General features: G+C 40.3%; 1 protein-coding gene across 1 annotated transcript in view; it reads right to left on the bottom strand.

Annotated features, from left to right (window-relative positions):
- Positions 1–10,834: 10,834 nt before the first annotated feature.
- ATP2C1 (ATPase secretory pathway Ca2+ transporting 1) overlaps positions 10,835–25,371 on the bottom strand; it is a 163,406-nt gene continuing 148,869 nt past the window's right edge. Inside the window, 2 exon segments of the mRNA XM_073632757.1 lie at positions 10,835–15,713; positions 20,583–20,724. Coding sequence (XP_073488858.1) covers positions 15,583–15,713; positions 20,583–20,724 — 273 coding nt within the window. The 3' untranslated portion in view covers positions 10,835–15,582.

Genomic DNA, 25,371 nt, shown 5'->3' with positions numbered 1-25,371 from the left:
ACAGTAGAAATTTACATTCTATTTTTTTTTTCAGAACTTAAAGTGGATGTAAACCCAATGTTATCCTTTCTAAACTACTGCCATAGGGGTTATCTATAAGGATATACATGCCTCCTGCATGTATCTTTACCTGTCAAATGTCTCCCCTCTGTCTGTTATGAGACACGAAAAACTGCAGATTCTGTGGGTGGGTCTGTTGTCTGGAGCTCGGTGGATGGAGTCGTGATGTCAGTAGACTCCCCGCCCACCTCTACACTCTCCTGTGTATTTCTTACACTGAACTTCTGCTATGATCTCTAACATCCAGTGAAAAGACAGGAAAGTCACCACATGACTTCAGCATGCCCAATAATGCTGAGGTGAGGAACAGCCAATTCTTGCAGAGCTGCTGAAGAAAGGAGTGGGGTAGGGAATTAAAAAATAATGCATGTCTTAGGCTAGTGCACGAGATATGTAAATCACCTGTCACTCACAGCAAGGGGGAGGATTTGACAAAGATTTATCTCACTGAACAATAAAAGAGGCTTGCTCAGAGCTGGATTAACTCTTTGTGGCAAGACTGGGCTCAAATGATAGGAAATCTTATACTCTACATTATGACATTAAAAAAAAAAAAATTTCGGGTTTACATCCACTTTAAAGTGGTTGTAAAAGCAGAAGGTTTTTTTTTTTTTATAAAGAAATAGGGGAACTAATGTGCAAAACCAACCTGTATAGAATAGGATATAAAAGGATGGGAGAAGCTGCCAACATATAAAAATGTTCCCACACAGATAAAATATACGAATAAGTGAAGTATGTGGCACTAACTAAAGTGCAGAAATGAATCAATTGATTCATTTCTGCACTTTAGTTAGCGCCACATACTTCACTTATTTGCAGGTTTTTTTATTGTTAATGCATTCTATACATTAAGATAAAAAGCCTTCTGTGTGCCGTGGCCCCCCACCACTTACCTGAGGTCCCTCTCTGTCTACGAGTGTCTCAGCCGACCAAGATTCTCCTTCCTGATTGGCTGAGACACAGCAGTGGGGCCATTGGCTCCTGTTGCTGTCAATCAAAGTCAGCTAGCCAATCAGGGGAGTGAGGGGGCAGGCCCGGGGCTCCCTGTCTGAATGGATACATGGAGCTGTGACTCAGCTCGGGTGCCCCCATAGCAAGCTGTCTGCTGTGGGTGCAATAAACAGGAGGGAGGGGCCAGATCGCAGAAGAGGGACCGAGAAGAGGAGGATCTGGGCTGCTCTGTGTAAATCCACTGCAACAGAGCAGGTAAGTATAACATGTTTGTTATTTTTATAGGAAAAAAAACGAGAATTTACAATCACTTTAAGACTTTCTACTTACATCCAGGCAATACAGAATTATTGTTTTACTTTATTCCACTATTCTTCATCGGTGTCTCTCAACCATGGGACCCAGTTTGCCTGGGATCAGGGTTTGTGATGAGAGGACTGTGTGATTTGGGGACTCTTATGTGATGAGAGGACCTTTTGATATTATGGGGTCACCCTGTGATGGGGTACTCTGATGTGAAAGGGGGGGGTTATGATGTGAAATTAATTTCATCATGGAGGTTGTGTGCATTGTTCCAGACTCAGGTTTCCCATTAAGAAATACAATTTACGGTTTTTTGAATTTTAGACTGGGGTCCCTCAAAATTATGCATACTTTTAAATGGTACCCTGGCTGAAAAAAGGTTGAGAAACACTGTTCTAGATCACTTTTTGGGTTAGAAATACACATTTAAAAAACTGACCTTTAGGCTGGGTTCACACATATGCAAACTGGATGTGGCTTTTCCTCCGCATCCAATTTGCATGACAGGCAAGTGTGACTGGACCTCAATGGAGCCGGTTCACGCATGTCCAGGAGGGTCACGGTCCGGATTGAAAAAGGGTCCAGTGCGTCTTTGGGTCCGGTTCAGGTGCGAATTCAGGCTAAGATTCTAACCTGAACCGTTGTACAAGAATGCACAGAAGCCCAGGCACGAACCCACGGCCGCAGATGTATGAACACGGCCTCAGAGCGGACTTCAGGAAAAACTATTTAGGTTTTCCTGACAAGGAACACCATAATGCACACATTGAGCTTGCAATACAGGGACATTCATTGTGACACAGTACACAGGTGCAATTCATTATGGTAAAGCATTGTGAATGATGAGCATGACTGCAACACAACCTTGTGAACATTAATACAATCCACGGTATATGTGTCTGTGTTACCATCCATTTTGAATTGTACCCCAAAGCACATAAAAAGTAAAAGTGAATAAACCTGCATACCAAAATGCACAGATGTAAATGCTCTATTTGATGTGTGTGCTGCATAGCCTAAGATAGGGCACAAACCCTTTTGGTACATTGAGCCTAGGTTCACATATATATGATCTCAGACATCGCATGTGATTTGCACCCGCACCGCAGGAGCCGCTCACATGCGATGTCAATGCGAGTTTCAGTCATAAAGTTGTACGGCTGAACTGGCATTAGATTCGCAGAAAAAAAAAAAAAGCGCAGGGACTTTTTCTTCCCTCGCACTAAAATCGGATCGCATGGGGGTTCTCACCTATGCAATCCGATTCCTGTGCAAGTTCACAGTTTGCACTGCGATCTGTGCACCGATCTGGGGGCGTCAATAACAATGTTTTGACACCCGGCAGTGTGAACTGTCTGTAGGGGAGATGTGATGTGGGAACTGGTGTTGTAATCACACTGGTTTCCGCATTGCACATGTGTGAACCTAGGCTCAGACTCGTTAATTGCTGTGAACAAGGCTCCCGACGAAATGCGTTAGACCTCACTGTTTTGTACATGATCATATTGGAATAAACACTATCAAGACTTTTTCTCCAGAAGCGCCGGCTCCATTATGCTTTGATTTAGTCAGACTCGTTAATTGCCTGAATGGGATGACATGGCATTTTTCAACCCTTTTTCTGTTGTGGCACCCTTTAAAGTATTCAAAACTGCCCCAGTCTAAAAAGCGGAAAGGTTTCATATCGATGGAAAATCTGTGCCTGGGACTATGCACACAACTGCTTTGATGAAATTAACGTCACGTCCGAGTACCCCCTTCATGTCAGAAGCCCCTCATTACCTCAGAGTCTCCCAATCACTGAGACTCCTGTTCACATCGGAGCCCTAGCAATGAGCTAGAGGGTGGGAGGTGGAGCAGGTCTGGAGGAGGGTACTTCCATCCACTCCTAAATGCTGGGGGGGCCCTACATTCTGCCTGCACTGGATCAGCGTCATGAGCTGCCCTTGTGTGGGCAGGTTTGCCAGCCACACCATAGCAACAACTGATTCTATGACTCCTGCCCCAGGGCATCATTGGTTGTTATGGTGCTCGTCCACTCACATCAAAGCAACTCAAGGTTCTGATCCAGGACAAACTGAGTCCTGAAGTCATAGCACCGCAGTTGAGAAACAATGCCATAACCCAACATGCATTATTGCACAAACAAAGCACATTAATGCAAATGGAGTGATGTGAATGGGTCCTTAAAAGATCTCTCAAACCCATTAATAAAAATTAAGACACTCTATAAGCAGCCATACTTCCAGTTTAAAAGTGTACCCTTTGTTAAGGTTGCAGTTTTTTGGACAGACCAAACCTAATACTAATAGAACAGATACATATGTATATTTGCAAGCTGATGCTCCTTGGATACCTTTGACATAATAAATTGGAAATCTGCAGTGTAAAGTATTTTCTTTTGCTGCAAGGTGCAGATTTTTTTACAAGTAGAAAATGTTTACTAAGAAAAAGATCAGTTAGACACAAGTAATGCAGCACATTGTCATACAATAAAACAGCAAAGAGACAAGTATAGACCAAGGAGCAGATCCTTAGTATTTTCCCCTCACCATTTTTTTTTTGTTTTTTTTTTTGTTTTTTTAGCTTTGCCAGCCTTATTTGTTACTGCTGCCCTACAACACCAAAAAAGAGCAACCACTGCATTTATTTAAACTTAAATTTCTCCCTAGGGCAGGACATATATCTTATCAAACATAATGGGGGTTATTTACTAAAGGCAAATCCACTTTGCACTACAAGTGCAAAGTACACTTGAAATTGCACACTGAAAGTGCACTTGGAAGTGCAGTCGCTGCAGATCCGAGGGGGACATGCAAGGAAAATAAAAAACAGCATTTTAGCTTGCACGTGATTGGATAATAAAATCAGCAGAGCTTCCCCTCATTTCAGATCTACCCCTCAGATTTACAGCAACTGCACTTCCAAGTGCACTTTCAGTGCAATTTCAAGTGCACTTTGCACTTGTAGTGCAAAGTGCATTTGCCTTTCATAAATAACCCCCATTGTGTTTGATTCATTACTAAAGGCAAATAGACCGCACACTTTTGCAAGTGCAGTTGCTTGAGAGCTTATTAAATACAGTAAAGCTTCACTTTACAAAGAGTACCCAATCACATGCAAGGAAAATTAAAGAACAGCATTTTTGCTTGTACATGATTGGATGATGGAAGTCAGCAGAGCTCCCCCTCATTTACTAAGCTCTGGAGCAACTGCACTTTGCAAAGTACACAGTCTATTTGCCTTTACTAAATCAACCCCAATGTCTTGTTGCCTAAAGTAGAATTCCAGGTTTACTTTAACATTTGGGCCAAGCTAACAAGTCAAACCTGATGAAACATTTGCTCTTTTTCTGCCATTGCTTGTTTCATTTTCTTACTTTCTAGCAATTTATAGCTCATACATATAGAGCATTAGTTGTTACAAATTGTCATGCCTAACACATCATGGCAATTGACATTTGTAGAGTATTGAGATTGTTCCCAGTGGTCTTTCTCACACCCTCTTTCACCTTCTGTACCAATAATCTATGTGGAGTATTAATTGTTACAAATGTACACACCCCACCAACATACAATATCTCATAAAAGTGAGTACACCCTCATATTTTTGTAAATATTTTATTATATCTCGTCATACGACAACACTGAGGAAATTACACTTTGCTACAATGTAAAGTAGTGAGTGTACAGCTTGTATAACAGTGTAAATTTGCTGTCCCCTCAAAATAGCTCAACACACAGCCATTAATGTCTAAACCGCTGGCAACAACAGTGAGTACAACCCTAAGTGAAAATGTCCAAATTGGACCCAAGTAGCCATTTTCCCTCCCTCGTGTCATGTGACTCGTTAGTGTTACAAGGTCTCAGGTGTGAATGGGGAGCAGGCGTGTTAAATTTGGTGTTATCGCTCTCTCATACTGGTCATTCAACATGGCACCTCATGGCAAAGAACTCTCTGAAAAAAAAAAATCGTTGCTCTACATAAAGATGGCCTAGGCTATAAGAAGATTGCCAAGACCCTGAAACTGAGCTGCAGCACGGTGGCCAAGACATACAGTGGTTTAACAGGACAGGTTCCACTCAGAACAGGCCTCGCCATGGTCGACCAAAGAAGTTGAGTGCACATGCTCAGCGTCATATCCAGAGGTTGTCTTTGGGAAATAGAGGTATGAGTGCTGCCAGCTTTGCTGCAGAGGTTGAAGGGGTGGTGGGTCAGCCTGTCAGTGCTCAGACCATATGTCGTACACTGCATCAAATTGGTCTGCATGGCTGTCGTCCCAGAAGGAAGCCTTTTCTAAAGATGATGAACAAGAAAGCCCACAAATAGTTTGCTGAAGACAAGCAGAGTAAGGACATGGATTACTGGAACCATGTCCTGTGGTCTGATGAGATCAAGATAATCTTATTTAGTTCAGATGGTGTCAAGCGTGTGTGACGGCAACCAGGTGAGGAGTACAAAGACAAGTGTGTCTTGCCTACAGTCAAGCATGGTGGTGGGAGTGTCATGGTCTGGGGCTGCATGAGTACTGCTGGCACTGGGGGCTACAGTTCATTGAGGGAACCATGAATGCCAACATGTACTGTGACATACTAAAGCTGAGCATGATCCCCTCCCTTCGGAGACACCTCCAAGATGACCACTGTCTTGCTAAAGAAGCTGAGGGTAAAGGTGATGGACTGGCCAAGCATGTCTGCAGACCTAAACCCTATTCAACATCTGTGGGGCATCCTCAAATGGAAGGTGGAGGAGCGCAAGGTTTCTAACATCCACCAGCTCCGTGATGTCGTCATGGAGGAGTGGAAGAGGATTCCAGTGGCAACCTGTGAAGCTCTGGTGAACTCCATGCCAAGAGGGTTAAGGCAGTGCTGGAAAATAATGGTGGCCACACAAAATATTGACACTTTGGGCAAAGTGGTGCAAAGGTACAGTATCAGTTTCAAGTGGCCACATCCTCTATTACCTACTGTACTATTCAACATCTAGTTGTTGCAAATGGTCATATCCTCCTAGCACCCATCTACCATTCATATACTGTATATGCTTTTTGTATCAATGCTCAGACCATTTTGGTTTGGTCAATCATTCAGCTGCCTACAGCAAATGCCCACAAACCCTTCTGAAATATTTATCTTAACCTGATTTTAATAGTGCAGTTTGTAACATTTTAGATACTGTTACAGCTTAGCGATTCCAGTGGATTACCTTTTTGTGTTATTTCTCCAAAAAATGAATAGCTCCATCTCACACAGCTCTGAAAGCCATGCTCCAATTGAATTTAAGGGGACAGATTATGCAAGGCTGTCACTTAAAATATATCATATTTTATATCTGCCAAAAAAAAAAATATGAGTACTTCCTAATGAAAACTGTATATTAGGCCCCTTTCACACATAGACTGTTCATTTCATCAGTTCAGTCACGTCAAAACGGATGAGGTATTCATCCGTGCTTATCAGTTTCTCATCCAGTTAAAAAAAAAAAAAAAAAAGTGACCAAATTGAATTTCAAACACTGTATATAGCTGGTTGCTAAGGAGGAGTCAGGAAGCCGGCCACCGCGTCCTTAACAACCGATGAGTCATCAGCTGTCAGCAGGGTTCCCTGCTGACAGCTGAATGTAAAAGAAAAAAAAAATGGCATGGGGTTCCCCCCTCAGGCCCCTCTGGTCTAGTATGGATTCGGAGGGAAACCCCCCCCCCCCCACACACACACACACACATCAAAAAGAAAAAAAAAAAAAAAAAAAAAAAGGTGTGCAGCCCCCCCAAAAACCATACCACACCCTTATTTGAGCATGCAGCCCGGCAGGTCAGGAAAGGGACAAGCGAGCGCCCCCTCCTGAACTATACCAGGCTGCATGCCCTCAATGTGGAGGGTGCTTTGTTGATGGGGACAAGGGCCTCTTACTGACAACTCTGGCTGGTGGTTGTCTGCAGGCGGGGGGCTCATTGGAATCTGGAAGCCCCATCAAAAAAGGAGGCCCCCAGATCCCACCCCCCCATGTGAATGGGTTCCGGGTACATTTCGTAAACCAAATAGCAATAACTTTTTTTTTTTTTTTACAAAAGCCAGTTTTTGACAAGTACTTTATTAAAAAAAATTGCTCTGAGCGGTCTTCTCCCGCTGACAGTTACCCGCTAAAAAAAAAAAGCCACTCTTCTCCTGAGGCTGTCTTCCTCTGTTGTGTTGTTCCCTGCTGTCTGACATCTCTTTTATAGCCATGGGGCGTGGCCATCCAATGAAGTCACCCGGAGAGCCCGCCCCTTGTGATGGCATCAGATGGCCACGCCCACAAGGAGTTCCCTCAGAATCCATACCAGACCTGAAGGGCCTGGTATGGACCTTGGTGGGACCCCACGCCGTTTTTTCACAATTTTTTGGGGGGGCGGCAATTTTTTTTTTTTTTTACATTAAGCTGTCAGCTGACTCATTGGTTGTTAAGGAGGGGGACGGCCACCGCATCCTTAGCAACTAGCTAATTTATAGTGTGTTTAAAGAGGGGGGAGGGTTTAATAATGGACATAACATCTGTTTTTCGTCTGTTTCGTTTTTTTGACGGATTAAAAATAGGGCTTTCATCCGTTCCAAAAACGGATGTTGACGGAAGCGGATGAAAACGAATGCAAATTAATGATCATCCCTTTTTCCATAGGAAAGCATTGATGTCCATTTTGCATCTGTCAACAGATGGATGAAAAACATGAATGGTCTGTATGTGTGAAAGGGGCCTAAATGTGACTCTTGTTTATTAGGACATAAACTTCTGCTCCATGTAAGGGCTGTAGACTCTGGATTTCAATGTTCTAATTTTATATATGAAGTATTGTTTTTTTTTTTGATAAATCAAAGCAACAGGAAATCATCATATATTGGACAGCTTACAGAAATGGTTTTATACAGTATATATATTTATTAGGGATGCACGGATATAGTGGCTGTCAAAAGTTATTGGCCAAAATTAAAAAAAAAATGTTTTTATATAGGGAAAAAAAAAAAAAAAAAAGGCAAAAAAGGTGCCGTTAGTGCCTCCCACTTGACCTCAACGCAAAAACACCGAATTAAACTATTAAAAAAAAAAAAAAATTGTCAATTTTCGGTTCTCAGCCAAGTGCATCCTGAATTTTCAGTACCGGAATTTTCATTTAATTGCACCACCAATATTTATTTCATATTCCCAGATATTGCCATACTAATTCAGTCATTGCCACTATGTACTCTACTGGCAGATGGCAGCAAGTACTAATGCTTCCCACTGTAGATGTAACGGGGAAGAAATATAACCTCAGGATCACATTGGCCTGGAAAACGCAACAGAAAGGCCATTTACAGTTTAAAAAAAAAAAAAAACCTCTCAGTCCCGACACCTTTCTAGCATGTTCTGCTGTTAAAACTGGAAGCAACACAATAAAACAGCAGGAGACATGCACAACAGATGATTGTGCCTTCCTGTTCTGCATGTGTATCTTGGTTATCTTCTCAGTCTCTGTTCCATCCACAGTGGGAAGCTATTCTTCCATCTTTGCCACCAGAAGCTCCACAGTTGGGAAAAAGTTAGCTGTTGCATATGGCGTCAGTTATGGTATGTATACCTGTCCAGAAAATAATTCTTACATTCAGTGAAAATGTACTAGTTCTTCCTAAGGGTTCTAAGAAGGTGATGGCTTTATGGCTGGTAAAGACTATCCAGATGGAATACTCTTCCCTTGGTGCTCTCCTCTCCTGAAGAGTTGAAGGTTCACTCAACATGGGGAATGCCAACTTTCTGGCCACCTTCTTCAAAAAGCTCAATGAAAGAAATCTGCAAGGCTAGCTAGCCTGACTTTCATCAAGGACTATTGGGTGGATGCGTCGGCCAGAGCTTTTGGTTCTTTCAGACTGGCATTTCTAAAAATGAACCTCTCCCTTCTGAATACATTTCTTGTGGATATGTATTTTGTGATTTAGATTTTTCCCACCCTTTTTTTTTTATTACTAGTTACATCCCATGGCATGGCATGCTGACATAAAGGAGGCCAAAAAACAGAAACTGGTTATCTTTTACATAACATAATTCTTCCTTTTTTTTTTTTTTTTTTTTTAGGGGGGGGGGTTAGTTTCTAGACTAGTGAGGAGGTTCTAAGGAGACCCATGATATGCTGACATGGGGACTGGCCAGAAAAGGCATATTTGATACAAGGTGACACTTTTCTCTTATTTGCCATGATGACTGGTATTTTCAGCACCACCTATATTAGTCGTTACTGCTTGGTGAATTAAACTGGAAGGCCTAACAACCGTGTAAACAGCAGTAATGCACAGAAGCCAATGCAAGCAGTTTGGGACAGTAAGGAATAATTAAAGGCACCTGTAAGGCTAGTTTCACATGGCCTTCAGCTTGCAAAAGGGCAGTGTGAACAGCAAGCTTTTATGAACATTTAAGCAAGCATTTGCAAAAATTTCAGCAAGCTTCAAGGAGTTTTCTAGTCTTTAAAGCACCATTCTGCTTCTGTTTGTAAATATTATACCTAGATCCTAATAGGAGTGCTAATTGTCACTTTACACAAGCTGCTAGCAGGCTTCGGCACTACTTAAAGCTTGTTTAAAGTGGAAATCAGCAGTCATTATGTTCTGAGTTTAACTATTACAAACTGGAGCTAAAGGCCGCTTTAAAATCGGCAACAAAGCTTGCCAAAAGCTTTGCAAAAGCTTGCTGTTCACACACTGCTCTTATATAAGCTGAAGCCTGTACGAAACTGGCATTACCGTTCCAAAACAAGGATATTGTAAAAAGTTCAAAACTTAATTGTCCGCACATTTGTTGTAGGTCAGTGGCCCACTGGTAACGAATCATGAATGAAAGTCTGAGATACAGCTAAAAAAAAAAAAAAAAAAAACACAACACTTTACAGTTGTGAAAGGCTGCCTGAGCACACAATCCAACCATGCATTTGTATGCTGGGCTCAGTGTAGGAGAAGAAAAAGAGCAAATCTTGCACTGACTTATCAAGGAGACCAGATCAATTATTTTAACAGAAATTACTGTAATTGTTGCCCAATTAAGCTGTTCTCTCTCACTCAAATTAACGCCTAGTACACACGGGTAGAATGTTGGGTGACACTGGCCAGTTCAATAAAACCGGCTGATATTCGGCCCGTGTGTATTCCAGCCAGTCCGACATAACAGTCCAGCTCTTTGGCTGAAAAACCAGCAGCCGACCGACACAGCAGGGGAGATTGCGGTACCAACATCAGATTGTTGGTACAGGGCCTCGACTGGAGTGGTCAGTTCATAATCGATTAGTTGGCTGATTATTGTTTCGATTAATAACCTTAAAAAAAGTGCTGTTTATAATTTAGTTAATATGTAAAGTTTAAAAAAAAGGCAATTTATTCTAAAATATTTGTATGCAATGGTAAATATAAATAACCAACTATATGGTTAGGGAGCATCATCTCTATTCCACTCTGAGAATAACAGACTGAAAAGATATATTGTAAATACCATTAGGAGGTTGAATCTGGTAAATAGCATCGACTCAGAGATCAATTTTTTTTATTTAAAGAAACAAAAAGTTAAAGACGGTTTTGAATTTTCAAACAGAACTGTAATATATTATACACTAGCCATACAAAAACAATTTTTTCCTTCAAAAAAAAAAATTTCATTTTAAGAACGTTCGTTCGATTTTCTAATCGTTAGTGGGGTCAGATTGATGTTCGTTTTCAACCACAGTGACGGGAACATTTAGAAATAATAGAAAACTTCTTGGTCAAGGGAACTTTTAGACAGTGTATGTGGTTTTCATTTTAAAACAGAATGTTATAAAACAAGTGAAAATTTAAAACATTCTTTCATTCAGCGAATGTACAAAGATTTTTCGTATGAATATTCTCATCTGAAAATTGATCTGTGTGGCCAGCGTAAGGCTCGGTACACACCTATGCAGTTTGCTTTTTATCTGTTTCTGCAGTGCTTTTTGCTGTGCGTTTTGATTTTTGCGCACGTGATTTTGCTGCGATTTGTGTTTTTTTCAATTTTTTTTAATGCTTTTTTTGGCCAATTTGTTGTTGGGCAGATTAAAAAACACAAATTGCTGCAAAAACGCATTACATGCTTTTCTGCAGCTTCTCCTTTGAAGTATATTGAACCGACAAAAAAACCCACCGTTATACATTGAATAAAGTCCTTGACCCTTTCCAAATATGCAGCAGCTGAAAAAAGCATAGATGTGAACGTGTCCCATAGGAAACCATGAACGAACTGTAGAGTGTTTCTGCAAAAAGCACCCAAAAACACATAGGTGTGAACTAGGCCTAAGACGTTTAGTAACATAATGGGGTTAAAAAAAATAAAATTAGCCCTTTATAGTGCAAAAAGAGCAAATAATCTCTACTGTAAGGGGTTATTTTTTTTTTTACTGTGGAACTGTGAAAGTAATATTTACAGTAGCGATTTGCTCTTTTTGTACTATAAAAAAGGTCTGATTTTAGTTTAACCCCATTATGTTACTGGCCGATTAATCGATTATGAAAATAGTAATCGATTCATTTCATAATCGATTAGTTGTTTCGGCCCTAAAAAAAAAAAAACAAATGGTGTATACTAGGCTTAAGGTTGAACTTCAGATAAAACAGCTAAATACAAAAGGAGCAGCTTATTGCAAGATCTGGCTCAAACTTTTCCATGAAACCAAAGTATTCTCTCTAATGTTTTCCTTTGCCACTGGTCTGTAACTGTAACTATGCAGCAAATAGTAATAAACAGAACACACACACTATGCACATCTCAAAAATAGTTTTAGATTAATGTATCTTAACAAAAAAAGGAAAGTTTTTTTTTTTTTTCAATTGAGATTTTATAGACATTAACCAAAAGGGTGTACAGTATGATTGACAAATATAAAGTACATGGTAGCTGCAATATTATACAATTAGCTATGTAAAATGGTCAAATCTTAATGACAATACCTTAAAGAAATATTGCAGTGTATCAGTAAAACAATAAAGTGACCCTGTCCCTATCTGGAAAAAAAAATAAAACTAGCAGCAGCCTGTTTAAAAAAAATATATATATATATCTATAGATATAGATAGATAGATCTATATATAGATATATATACCTGTTTGGTGGGTGACAATTCCAAACTTTACTCTTTTGGATACCAGTTCCAACTATAGTTCTATAACTTTCAGGAGTGTCAAGGGCTTGGTCCCCCTCTGTGCGATGTGGTTCCCCCAAGGCTGCCCCTACCTCACTAATGTGTTCTGTAGTGATGTTGTAGCTGGCAGGTAGGAGCACTGTGCACAGGGGGACCAGTTAGGGGAGCGACTATTGTAATCTGCTACCACACAACAGGTAAAAATTATTAATATTCTTTTACAGGCTGCTGCTGCTTTTTTTTTTTTTTTTTTTTTCAGGCAGCGAATGAGTGACTTAAATAGTTCAGTTGCGAGAGTAGTTCTGGAACATTTGGTAAATTTTCCAAACTTTTGTTGCTTCTTGGACCTTTAGTAATAGATGCACGTAGGAGTAAGGACCAGTGCAACGAGGAGAGGCAGTAGACAGAATAAAAAGGGAAGAGTTAACACATAAATGCTGCACTCATGACTTAAGTGTACTGCCTTTCATCCAATTAACTGTCTATGTGTAAAGTGCATATACTTCAACAGCGATAACTGCTCTCACTTGCAGCATTTCTCAACTGTGTCCTGGTTGGCAACAACCCCTTCACGTTTTTTAGGCCTCCATGTAGAAATGCGGCTATGCTTTCTTTTAAAAAAAAAATATATATATACCCGGCAATGGAGATGCTGTTTGGCATTGATGGGCAAATTGACGGATATCCCACCTACAAAGCTGAAGAGGAGAGATCTATGTGTATGGATAGCCTAATGCTAGGGCTACACTGGTGATTAAAGCTCATTAGTACCACGCTATTAAACTACACATTGGCAGTCACCTCATTGGCAGCACATTGATTTCAGTAAAAAATTGTGTCATTTTAGCAATGTATGCCAACGTGCATCGCAGTATACAATTAACAGCTCCTTTCACCTTAGAGACTGAAATATTGAGAGACAAGATATACAGTATGTGTCCGATAATGCCGTATTAACTGCATAAATAAGGCCTATTGCAGTCACCCGTGATTCCACAAACAGCATAGAGCAGACAGCGGTGACTGACAGTCACCAGCTCTCTGCTCAGGGATCAGTGAGAACTGAGCGATCAGCGGTATTTGACCGCTTGGCTCTCAACCGTAGAGCCAGCAGGGGACCAGATGCTGCATCCACCTAGGCAAGTAGAATTCTTAAAAAAAATAAAAATTTCCCTATACTTCTCTTTTAATAAAAACACACTATTCTGTTATTATATTTATACACAGCACTGAATAGTAAAATGTGTGCATTAATTCCAAGAAAACAAATTAAGCAGGGTTTAAAGGTTGAGATAATAAAACAGGTTTCTGTCTTTTTTTCTATAGCTATAATTGTCTGCTAAAACAAATCATTAATTCAGCTAAAGAGCTGTGCTCAGATGGAAGTGGCAACACCAGTCAAGGCAGCCAAACTAATATAAAGAAGAATTTGAGCAGGGGTTCAAAGACGTGTGGCCAGGGGCAAAAGAAAATGGTTGAGCTATAACTCCCTGTCACAATTAGCAGGCAGTATCCCCATTGAACACATAACATTAATGTTAATGGGGCAGCACCACAACCTCTCTGCAATTGTGTGCAACGCACATAGTAGTGGAGCGGTGGTTCGGCCTTTTTTTGTAGGATTAAAACATGAGGTGAAGAGGCGACACATCACCTCTCAGCTGCCTGTCAACCACACAGTGCATTTCAGAGGGGTGGCAAGGTCTGCCGCAAACGAGAACAAGCTTTTAGGGTCTAAAATACAAACTGTTGCTCAACAGCCGATTTATATAATAAAAGGGAGAATCTAAACAGCAGCTATAATGTGTTGCTATGAGGCTATTTAATTTTGATTTCAAACATCTTGATTCTGTTGCCAATTTAAAATGTGTAAAAATGTTAGCAGTTATGCTAACCTGCAGGTCCTATGTTATGCCTGTCCTTGTGGGGCCCAATGGACCCCTAGCTCAGGCTGTATATGGGGGCTAAACTTTGGCCCAAGTTGTGATTATAAAATTTTCCGACAACAAAATCCGATCGATTAAATTCCGATTGTGTGTACACAAATCCGACGCACAAAGTGCCACGCATGCTCAGAATAAATTAAGAGACGAAAGCTATTGGCTACTGCCCCCGTTTATGGTCCCGACATACGTGTTTTCACGTCACCGCGTTCAGAACGATCTGATTTTCCGACAACTTTGTGTGTATGCAAGACAAGTTTGAGCCAACATCCGTCGGAAAAAAAAAAAAATCGATGGATTTTGTCGGAATGTCCGATCAATGTCCGACCGTGTGTACAGGGCATTACTCTTTCTAGCAGTGTTGCCAGATATCAAGTAAAAAAAGAAAATACCTCTCTTTAAAATTAGTCCAAGTGAATTAATATGTTTGAAAGACAATAAATAGCATAATATATTAATTTGCATTTCTTCAGGAGAATTTAATCATTAAACTACTAAAACTAGCCAATTTACCCGTCCTGGCTTTGCAGTTCAAAGTGAAGGTGCCCTTTAAAGTCTGAGAGTACTGAAAACAAGCAAAAAAAAACAAAACATACTGTCCAGTGGCAGCAACCTGTGCATATAGTCCTCTCAAGCGACATATACACAAGGCTGAAGCTGTGATATTCAAAATAAATACAGAACAATAATAATATGGTCAAAGGAAACATGGCACGTGATGTGCGTTTCAACTAAACGGCTTCAAAGACATTAGAAAACATTTTCTTTTAGTAATAAAACCCCATAAAGTGGAATATAATTATATCATTATGTACATATATATATTTATTAAAAAAATCTCTGACTACATACGTAAGCGGTTTAACTGTACAAAAACCCTCAAACCTAAGTTTTGGTGGAGAGAGAAAAAAGGCATACACCACAGAATAATTGTTCCTCCTTTATCACTCATCTCTGCAAAACATCACAAGTCCTTGCAATACTTGTATGGTTCTTTAACCGTTGGGCTGCTGTTCCTGCGAATTCCACTTGTAGCTTGGTGCCTTACACAAGTCCATTCTCGTCAGCTGTGAAGACCACACAGTAAGCTGCAGCAGGTTTCCTTTCTTGCAAGCCATTGGAGTACCTTGGAATTGAAGCACCATTTCCCCGTATGCAGTTAAAAAAGGAATGCAATATGCATCATACTTCAAGAAACAAAGAGTACGGTGATCCTTTGTGCTTCTGAACCCCCTCTCGACTCCGCTCAACTTTTTTAATGATTTCCGATACAATACATACAGTAGACGTCAGTCCCATTAGGAACAGCAAGTCTGAAAAGTAGAACAATTAGATATGATATTGTTAAAACAGTAATGTAGTTGCATAGTGATCAAAATGGCAAAACTTTTTTTTTCTTTTCTTTTTGGAGACACAAACACAAGAGAAGGTGAGAGGAAATCTGTCCAAACTGAGGGAAATCCCCTTCGTCAGAAGTCAGCTGCCCCTTTAGAAAATTTCCCATCACCACCTACTCTGTTAAATCTTGGATTTTTCATCTTTTTCATTCTGTGATAAAAATCACCAAAAAACCTTAAAGTAGAACTAGATGCAAAACTTTTTTCCCCATTTTGGATTTTTGGATAGAGCAAGGGAGGGTTATAACCCCTGTAAGGATTATTTTTGCCATCTTTGTCCTATTTTGGAGATTTACCTTCACTTCCTGTCCCATAGCCCAACAGGAAGTGAAAGGAAATTCCTGCAAATGAAGGGAATCCCTTGGGGAACCCCAGGCCACCAGAACTAGTGTCCCCACTGGAAGATTTCCCCTTTATTAATTTTCTAGGGACAACCCAAAATTTGGGATTTTCTTTTAACTTTCACTTTCAGTGATAATGGTAAACGGGACAAATAGAGAGGGTGAATCTCTCTAATGGGGGCACAGACAGAAATATACAGTGCCTTGAAAAAATATTCATACCCCTTGAAATTTTGCATATTTTGTCATATTTCAACCAAAAACATAAATGTATTTTATTGAGGTTTCATATGATAAACCAACACAAAGTGGCACATAATTGTTAAGTGGAAGAAAAATTATAAATGTGTTTCAAATTTTTTTACAAATAAATATGTGAAAAGTGTGGCGTGCATTTGTATTCAGCCCCCCCTGAGTCAATACTTTGTAGAACCACCTTCCACTGCAATTACAGCTGCAGGTCTTTTTGGGGATGTCTCTACCAGCTTTGCACATCTAGAGAGTGAAATTTTTGCCCATTCTTCTTTGCAAAATAGCTGAAGTGCAGCCAGATTGGATGTAGAGTCTGAACAGCAATTTTCCAGTCTTGCCACAGATTCTCAATTGGATTTAGGTCTGGACTTTGACCAGGCCATTCTAACATATGAATATGCTTTAATATAAACCATTCCATTGTAGCTCTGGCTGTATGTTTAGGGTTGGGTTGCTGGAAGGTGAACCCCTGCCCCAGTCTCTAGTCTTTAGCAGACTAACAGGTTATCTTCTAAGATTGCCCTGTATTTGGCTCCATCCATCAACTCTGATCAGCTTCCTTGTCCCTGCTAAACAAATGCATCCCCACAACATGATGCTGCCACCACGTTTCACGGTGGGGATGGTTTGTTCAGGGTGATGTGCAGTTTTCCGCCACACATAACATTTTGCTTTTAGGCCAAAACGTTCAATTTTGGTCTCATCTGACCAGAGTACCTTCTTCCACATGTTTGCTGTGTCCCCCCCCAGGCTTATCGCAAACTGCAAATGGGACTTCTTATGGCTTTCTTTCAACAATGGCTTTCTTCTTGCCACTCTTCTTTAAAGGCCACATTTGTGGAGTGCACAATTTATAGTTGTCCTGTGGACAGATTCTCCCACCTGAACTGTGGATCTCTTCAGCTCCTCCAGAGTTACCATGGGCCTCTTTGCTGCTTTTCTGATTAATGCTCTTTGCCCGGCCTGTCAATTTAGGTGGACAGTCATGTTTTGGTAGGTTTGCAGTTGTGCCATACTCTTTCCATTAGATGATGTATTGAACAGTGCTCCGTGAGAAGCTCAAAGCTTTGGATATTTTTTTTATAACCCAACTTTAAACTTCTCCACAACTTTATCCCTGACCTGCCTGGTGTGTTCCTTGGACTTCATGATGCTGTTTGTTCACTAAGGTTCTTTAACAAACCTCTGAGGGCTTCACAGAACGGCTGTATTTATACTGAGAATAAAATACACACAGGTGGACTCTATTAACTATTTAGGTGGCTTCTGAAGGTAATTGGTTCCACTTGACTTTAGTTAGGGGTATCAGAGTAAAGGGGGCTGAATACAAATGCACACCACACTTTTCACATTTATTTGTAACACATGTTGAAAACCATTTATCATTTTCCTTCCACTACACAATTATGTGCCACTTTGTGTTGGTCTATCACATAAAACTGGGGCGGTGCTCTTGCGGGACGAGAAAAAAAGTCCTGCAAGCTGCATCTTTGGGGCAGTGTAGGAGCGCTGTACATCGCCCCTGCCCATTGGAATGAGCACTGCAACACTGACGCTTATAACCCCTTCTTGGGGGTTAAAGCACTCTGCTAGCGGCCGAAAAGCGTTGCTTAAACAGCAGTAACACTTTAACGCTAACAGACCCGCTGCCCCCAGTGTGAAAGTAGCCTAAAAAAGTTTTGCCTTTAGTTATACTTTAACACAACAATGTTTTAGGGCCAGCTGTGGCCCCAAAACATTGTTGGCCTTGAAATATTGTTGACAGTGTCACTGATGGCTGTACAAAGGAACGGATGCTGAATGGATGTTACAAAGCAATAAAAACCTGTCTGGGTTTTTAACACTCCCATGCCATCTCTAAAGCCAAAAAAAAATAAATAAATAAAAAATTGGGCTTTAACTTTTTTTTCTATTCTGAATATCTACAGTGCCTATAAAAAGTATTCTTCCTTTCTAACGAAAGATAAACTCCAGGCAGATAGATATAAAAGACAAATGAATGTAGCTCTCCAATAATTAGTATGTACTTAAATGTATTTTTCTAATGGCAAACAGTTAAGTACTCGAGTTTGATGTGGTATCAGTTTCTTGTAATCCAATGTACAGCAGAGCCCAGACTGGGGGGAGGGAGAGGTTGCAAAAGCAGACAGTCAATTGTTCCACAATGCTAATGTGCTAATAAAGGACATGCTAAAATGCGGCTTTTGCCTTGCCAGGCAGAGCTATAATGCGTGGCGGAGCTGTGTAGTTTCAGGACTCAATAGACAGCAATACAAATACTTTGACATGCAAAACAGCTTTCAGATGCATTTCATTCTATGTAATCCGCTGTTTGCCTGGAGTTCAACTTTAATTACTTGCCGACCGCAATACCTATATATAGGTTGCGGTTTGCAAGTGGCTTACAGGAGTTATGGCTGAAGCGATCAGCCATAAACCCTGTATCTTTTTTTTTTTCAGCCGGCGGCTGGCTTTCTCATTAAAGCGCTCAAAGCAGCTCACGAGCCACTGGAATGCTTTCAGAAGCGGCGGGAGGGGGGTGGGCGGTCACTTACGGGGCTTACCCTTTTCACTGGCACGCCTGAGAAACGATCTGACAGGTAAAAGGAGAGATTTTGGGTCTTTTTGACTCCAGATCTCTCCATAAAGAGGACCCATCATCCTTTTTTTCTATTACAAGGGATGTTTACATTCCCCGTAATAGGAATAAAAGTGATAAAAAATTTAAATGGACAGTGTGAAAAAAAATAAAATAAAAAAATGTTTAAAGCCTCCATCCCTCCATGCACAGAAGCGAATGCATACATAGGGTAAGCACGCATATGTAAACAGTGTTTGCACCACACATGAGGTATCACCGTGAACAATAACCACTTCCCTACCCGCCCTTTGTCATATGACGTCCGCAGATGGCATCTCCCATCCTGGGCGGACGTCATATGACGTCCTTGGCTTCCCAGTGGTATAGGGGTGTGCACCGCGTCACTGAGGAGCCAATGCGCGTAACAGGCGGCTGCAATATCCGCCGGGCACTCGCGATTGCTCGTTGCAGAGCAGGACCGTGGATCTGTGTGTTTAAACACACAGATCCACGTCCTGTCAGGGGAGAGGAGAGAGATTGTGTGTTCATACTAAGTATGAACACCGATTGGTCTCCTCCCCTAGTCAGTCCCCTCCGTCTGTAGTTAGAATCACTCCCTAGGTAACACATTTAACGCCTTAATCGACCCCTAGTGATAACCCCTTCCCTGCCATTTATATAGTAAATCAGTGAATATTTATAGCACTGATCGCTGTATAACTGCCAGTGGTCCCAAAATAGTGTCAAAAGTGTCCAATATGCCTGCTGCAATATCACAGTCACTATATAAAAATCGCAGATCGCCGCCATGTCTAGAAAAAAAAAATAATAAAAATGCCATAAATCTATCCCCTGTTTTGTAGGCGCTATAACTTTTGCGCAAAGTATAAGCTTATTGAGATTTTTTTTTACCAAAAACATGTAGAAGAAGAATACATATCGGCCTAAACTGAGGAAAAAATTAGTTTAAAAAAAAAAAAAAAAAAGGTATATTAATTATTAAAAATAGTGGTTTTTTTTTTTCAAACTTGTCGCTCTTCTTTTGTTTATAGCACAAAAAATACCAAAAGAAAGCTCTATTTGTGGGGAAAAAATTATAAAAATTTCATTTGGGTATAGTGTTGCACGACCGCGCAATTGTCATTCAAAATGTTACAGTGCTGAAAACTGAAAATTGGCCTGGGCAGGAAGGGGGTGAAAATGCCCAGTATTGAAGTGGTTAAAGTGAGAGCAATAATTCTAGCGCACACATTTAAAATCTGTGAACGAACTACAAGTCTCCTCTGCCACCATGGCAGACTGACTTGTATTTCTCAAAAGACCACGAGTGCAGTACTTAGCATACTTGTAATCCACTGACACCAACCTCCAGCTCGCCAACTAATAGCCTGTACAGAGTAGAGGAAGAGTTGTCAGGAGCCTGACAATGCACCTATGATCTGCTTATTGTGAGTGCAATGCTTTACAGGATCCTGTAAAAAAATAAAATAACGCATGCACATTTTTTCCTGCAAAAAGATGTGCATTTTTTTTTTTTTTTAAAATAAAAGGTGAATCCAGCCTTTAAATCAAAAGACTTCAATAGTAAAAAGTTAAATATTTTTCCAATACCTTGGATGCTGAGACTTTCAGTCTGGAAAACTTTCTGTAAAGGTGGGAAATAAATGACGAGTAACTGGCCCATGATAGAACCAAGAACCGCATAACAGAACATCTTATTACTGCACAAGCCAATCTCAAAGACAGATTTTGTCTGTGGAAGACAGAAATAACAATGGCAGAAGAATTTAAAACCAAGATTTTTTTCCGATGAATATCACTTACAATACAAATACATACATACATATATATATATATATATATATATATATATATATATATATATATATATATATATATATATATATATATATATATATATACACACACACATATATACATACACATACTAAGCACATCACCTCATACCCAAGAAGACAACCCACAGCAAAGATCTATACATTTTGAGCTGGGCAGTTAGAAAATTTAGGAGATTAAGTATTTTTTTCCTTTACTCTTTGAAATCCCCAAAATAATCTCCAAACATCTGGAGTGGGATTTGTGGTGTACACCAAAAGATATTTTTAAATCTCTAAAACCATTTATCTCCACTGTAGCTTAACCCTCACGTATTTTTAGAACATAGCAACACAAACACAGGGACCTGAAAAGCATTATAAAAGGGATGTTTAGAAAGGGTCATTCAGAGACTGAATAAATATATTACTGTATCGCTTATTTACTGTTTATGGGACCAGCGCTATAAAATAATGTCTGTGTTGTCAATGTTTAGCAAGTGAAAGAAATGTACAAAGAACAGAACTGAAATACAACTACACAAATTTAATATCCATGGTTTGTGCATTTTAAAGTGGTATTAAACATAAAGCATACATTTTATTTTTTCCCTTTTGGGAAAAAGGTTTTACATAAAAGTTGACCATTGTAAGCACCCTTGTAAGTGTTAAATGGCTTGACCCAACCCTCTGCTACTTTGTCTGGAAAGCTTGGTCAATTAGGGCCTGTTCACACTGCCACAGTGGTTTAATGTGCGGAAGCCATCCAGTCAGCCAGCAGTAGGGGCTCACCGCAGTGCATGACGCAGTTCCCATTATTATTTTGTACCAACTTTACTTGATGTGCAGAAAAGTGTTACTTCATTCAGGTCACTGTACAGCAGAGCAGTGCATTGTGCTGCTGTACAGTGACGTGCGATCCTGCCCTGTACGCTGCAAAAAAATGCAATATGTCTGCATTTTATTGTAGCCCACACCTCTGGGGTGTGTTGCAGTGTGAATAGGACACAAAGAAAACAATTGTTTTCTGTGTATCCTAGCAGTGACCTGCTTTCATCCAGTGCAGTAAAACGCAGCCTATCGTACTATGTGTGATGAGGGTTTTAAAGGACGTTGAAAAGTCAGACTTGCTGGCTGGATCACCAGGTAAAAATAAAGGGGAAAAAAAGCCTTAAAAGGAAAACGAATGCAAGACATGCTAGACATGGGAGATTCTGCTGCTATACAAATCAATAAGGTTCATCTTTGCAAATATATTGGTAAGGACAGAAATAGTTAGCAGAGAGCACCACATCCCATATCACATATATGTAAAAGGGAAAGATGCCAAGGAGGGGTGTTTAAATCAAACACCCCAGGAGACTTTTAAGGTGCTTTTAACTGTACAATAGACACAATAATTTAACCTATTCAAGGGCACATAAAGACAGAGCTACTTAATTCCATGACAATCTGCCGCTCGACATGTTTCGCTCTAGTGCGAGCTTCTTCAGGAGTTTGTGGCAATGATTGTAGTAAGCTCTAAACAGTAAACGGAAAAGACAAATATAAGAAATTATATATATCAATTGACAATGCAAAATGCTGAACCTATGAGGTCAATAGAGTGGTGAATCATACACGTACAGAATAATGATCATATATTGTAAAGAAAAATATATAAAGAGGCAAAATAATGATGATGACGAATTAAAGTTGATCAATCTTACCAGGTTGTCGTTTTCAAACAATGTGTTAAACTTGAATAAATTGCTACAGCATTTTCACAGTACAGGCTCTCATAAAATGGGTCCCCCTGTCTTGGTATTGCCACAGAGGGGATGTAAAGTTTTGTATAATCCTTAAATAATAAAATTATCAAAAATATAAATGAAAAGGGCATTTCAATTGGCCTAGAATTCAGGGGAGAAGTTAATTACCTTAGATAGAATCAAAGGATGAATTGCTCAAAGTGAAGGACACCTCCCAGCAATTAATGAAGACAGTAATCGAGATGAATTTATATGTAATGAAAAAGCCCTGGTGTAGAATATTAGGGATTGAGCAGAGAAAGGAATCTTTTCAATGCAGCAGCTTCTAAATAGTGACATTAAAAAGAACACCGGTTAGGGAGGCTTTATGGTTGCAGCTAGTGTCACACAAAGACAGGGCTGCAGATGAAGCACTTACTTGTGAATATCAGAAGGCAAGCATGCTTGGGAGCAATCCACATACTCCCTGTAGTGTGATGCCAGTAGCAGAGCAGTGTGCGGTGCAAAAAAACGCCTTTATAAACCCCCATCCCGGCGGCGTCTGACATCACTGCCGGGATGCGGATATCAACTGAGAGTGCCCAAGATGGGGGGGAACGATTGGGGGAACGCAGCGGCGTCATAACCGACGTCAGCTGCGTGTGTAGTGAGTAGTGCGCATAGCAGCGTTAAGTTACAGAGCCTAAAGACGCCAGCGGCGCCATTTTGGAAGAGGGCAAATAAACAACAAACATAGCGGTGTCCATATCAAAGTGCCAGAAGCACTGGAAGGCAACCAAGCACAATTTAAGACACAGCAGGCCAAAAGACACACAAAGACAGCAGCATCAGACAAAAAATAAATAAAATGAAATAGAGAAAAGATACATATATGTACTTAAAGGCCCACTTCCAATTGGTTAACGATAGGCTCAACGTTAAATGTAAATTAAAGAAATACTCCCAAGTGCGCCGCAGACAGGACGGACATCTCTAGGGCTCCCAATGGAGGAGCGATTGATTATTCACTCGTCGGATTGGGTGCCCTGGGCGTCCATGTGGACCTGAGTAGACAGAGGTAGCCAAAAAATGAGAGACCTGGTTAATGATAAATTTTGCTAGATTAATAAATTATATATGCATGCATTATTACACAGACAACCTGTAAAGGTATCAATATCGACTCAGTGGGGAATTAAAAAGGTAACCAAAATATACATACAGATAAACAGAGGGGTATGCCCCCCATGTATATATGTTTAAAGAAAAAGACAAAACAAAAGACAGTAAAGAAGAGGCAACAGGGAAATGGCACAATGTCGAAAATTAGGAGAGAAAAGAAGAATTTTTTACAAAAAAGGTTTAAAACTAAATGCATCATTCATGCCTGGATGTTTGAGGGCTGACAATTCATGTATCCAACGTGCTTCCTTCTGAAGGAGTAGTTTGTCATAATCTCCTCCCCTGTCACGGGGGGGGGGGATGTGTTCTAAAGCAAAAATTTTATGTTGTAAGCCAACATGGCGGCTAATAGGGGTTTCCATTCTCTTTTTTTGTATTAAGGAAACATGATCCCTTATCCGGAAAAAAAAGGGTCACTTAGTCTTGCCAATATAAAACATTTGACATTCACATTGCATAATGTACACTATGCCTACAGATTGGCATATTGCTGCAAATTTAGGTTTAAAAAGGCGGCCATTTGGTAGCAATAGGCTTCGTGCCGCCAATATGTACCTGCAAAAAAGTTACACTGGTGACACGGTTTGGCCTCACTGGTAATTTTTGTGTGATTTTCATAGTGACTGTGTACCAAGGAGTCCCTCAGGGAACGGGATCGCCTCTAGGTAATCTCCGGGTAGGGTTTTAAATGTTTGGCCACCTTTTCATTCCCCATCAACAGGTACCAATATCTTTTTAAAATTTCTTATTTGCTTGTGTTGGCTGGAAAAGCTAGTAATAAGCCGAACACCAGGATTGACTTTTTTGGATTTCAAATTATGTATAAGGGAAGCTCTATTATGTTTTTTTGCTCTAAGATATGCCTTCTTGAGGCACTTTTTGCTGTAGCCGCGCTTAAGAAAGGGCAATCGCAGCAGACCAGCTTCTCTTTCAAAATCAGAGTCGGCACTACAATTGCGCCTAATTCGCAAGTATTGTCCGTAGGGCACACTTGTGATGAGAGGAGTGGGATGGGAGCTGGTGGCGTGGAGCAGGGAGTTCCCTGCAGATGGTTTACGATATAAGGTCGTTCCTATACTGCCATCTGAATTGACTAGAATTAGAATGTCAAGAAAAGTAAGACTTTGTTGGCTAAATTCAAATGTGAATTTGAGATTGAAATCATTGATCTTTAGACTCTCCAAAAAGGACAAAAGTAAATCCTTAGTGCCCGTCCAAATGAAGAAGATATCGTCTATGAATGTTCTCCATAAGGGGATTTGTTCCATATAATTTTGCATGTCATCCCTACAAAAAAGTTCACGCTCCCACCCCCCTCAGATACAGGTTGGCATAAAAGGGTACACAGTCACTATGAAAATCACACAAAAATTACCAGTGAGGCCAATAAAAGGTAGTAAACCGTGTCACCAGTGTAACTTTTGCAGGTACATATTGGCGGCACGAAGCCTATTGCTACCAAATGGCCGCCATTAGCCTCAATGTTGGCTTACAACATAATTTTTTTGCTTTAGAACACATCCCCCCCGGTGACAGCGGAGAAGATTATGACAAACTACTCCTTCAGAAGGAAGCACGTTGGATACATGAATTGTCAGCCCTCAAACATCCAGGCATGAATGATGCATTTAGTTTTAAACCTTTTTTGTAAAA

This window comes from Aquarana catesbeiana, linkage group LG05 (assembly GCF_042186555.1).
Source record: "Aquarana catesbeiana isolate 2022-GZ linkage group LG05, ASM4218655v1, whole genome shotgun sequence".
Taxonomy (NCBI): domain Eukaryota; kingdom Metazoa; phylum Chordata; class Amphibia; order Anura; family Ranidae; genus Aquarana; species Aquarana catesbeiana.
The sequence above is the reverse complement of the archived record's forward strand: the minus strand, read 5'-3'. Positions and strand labels throughout refer to the sequence as shown.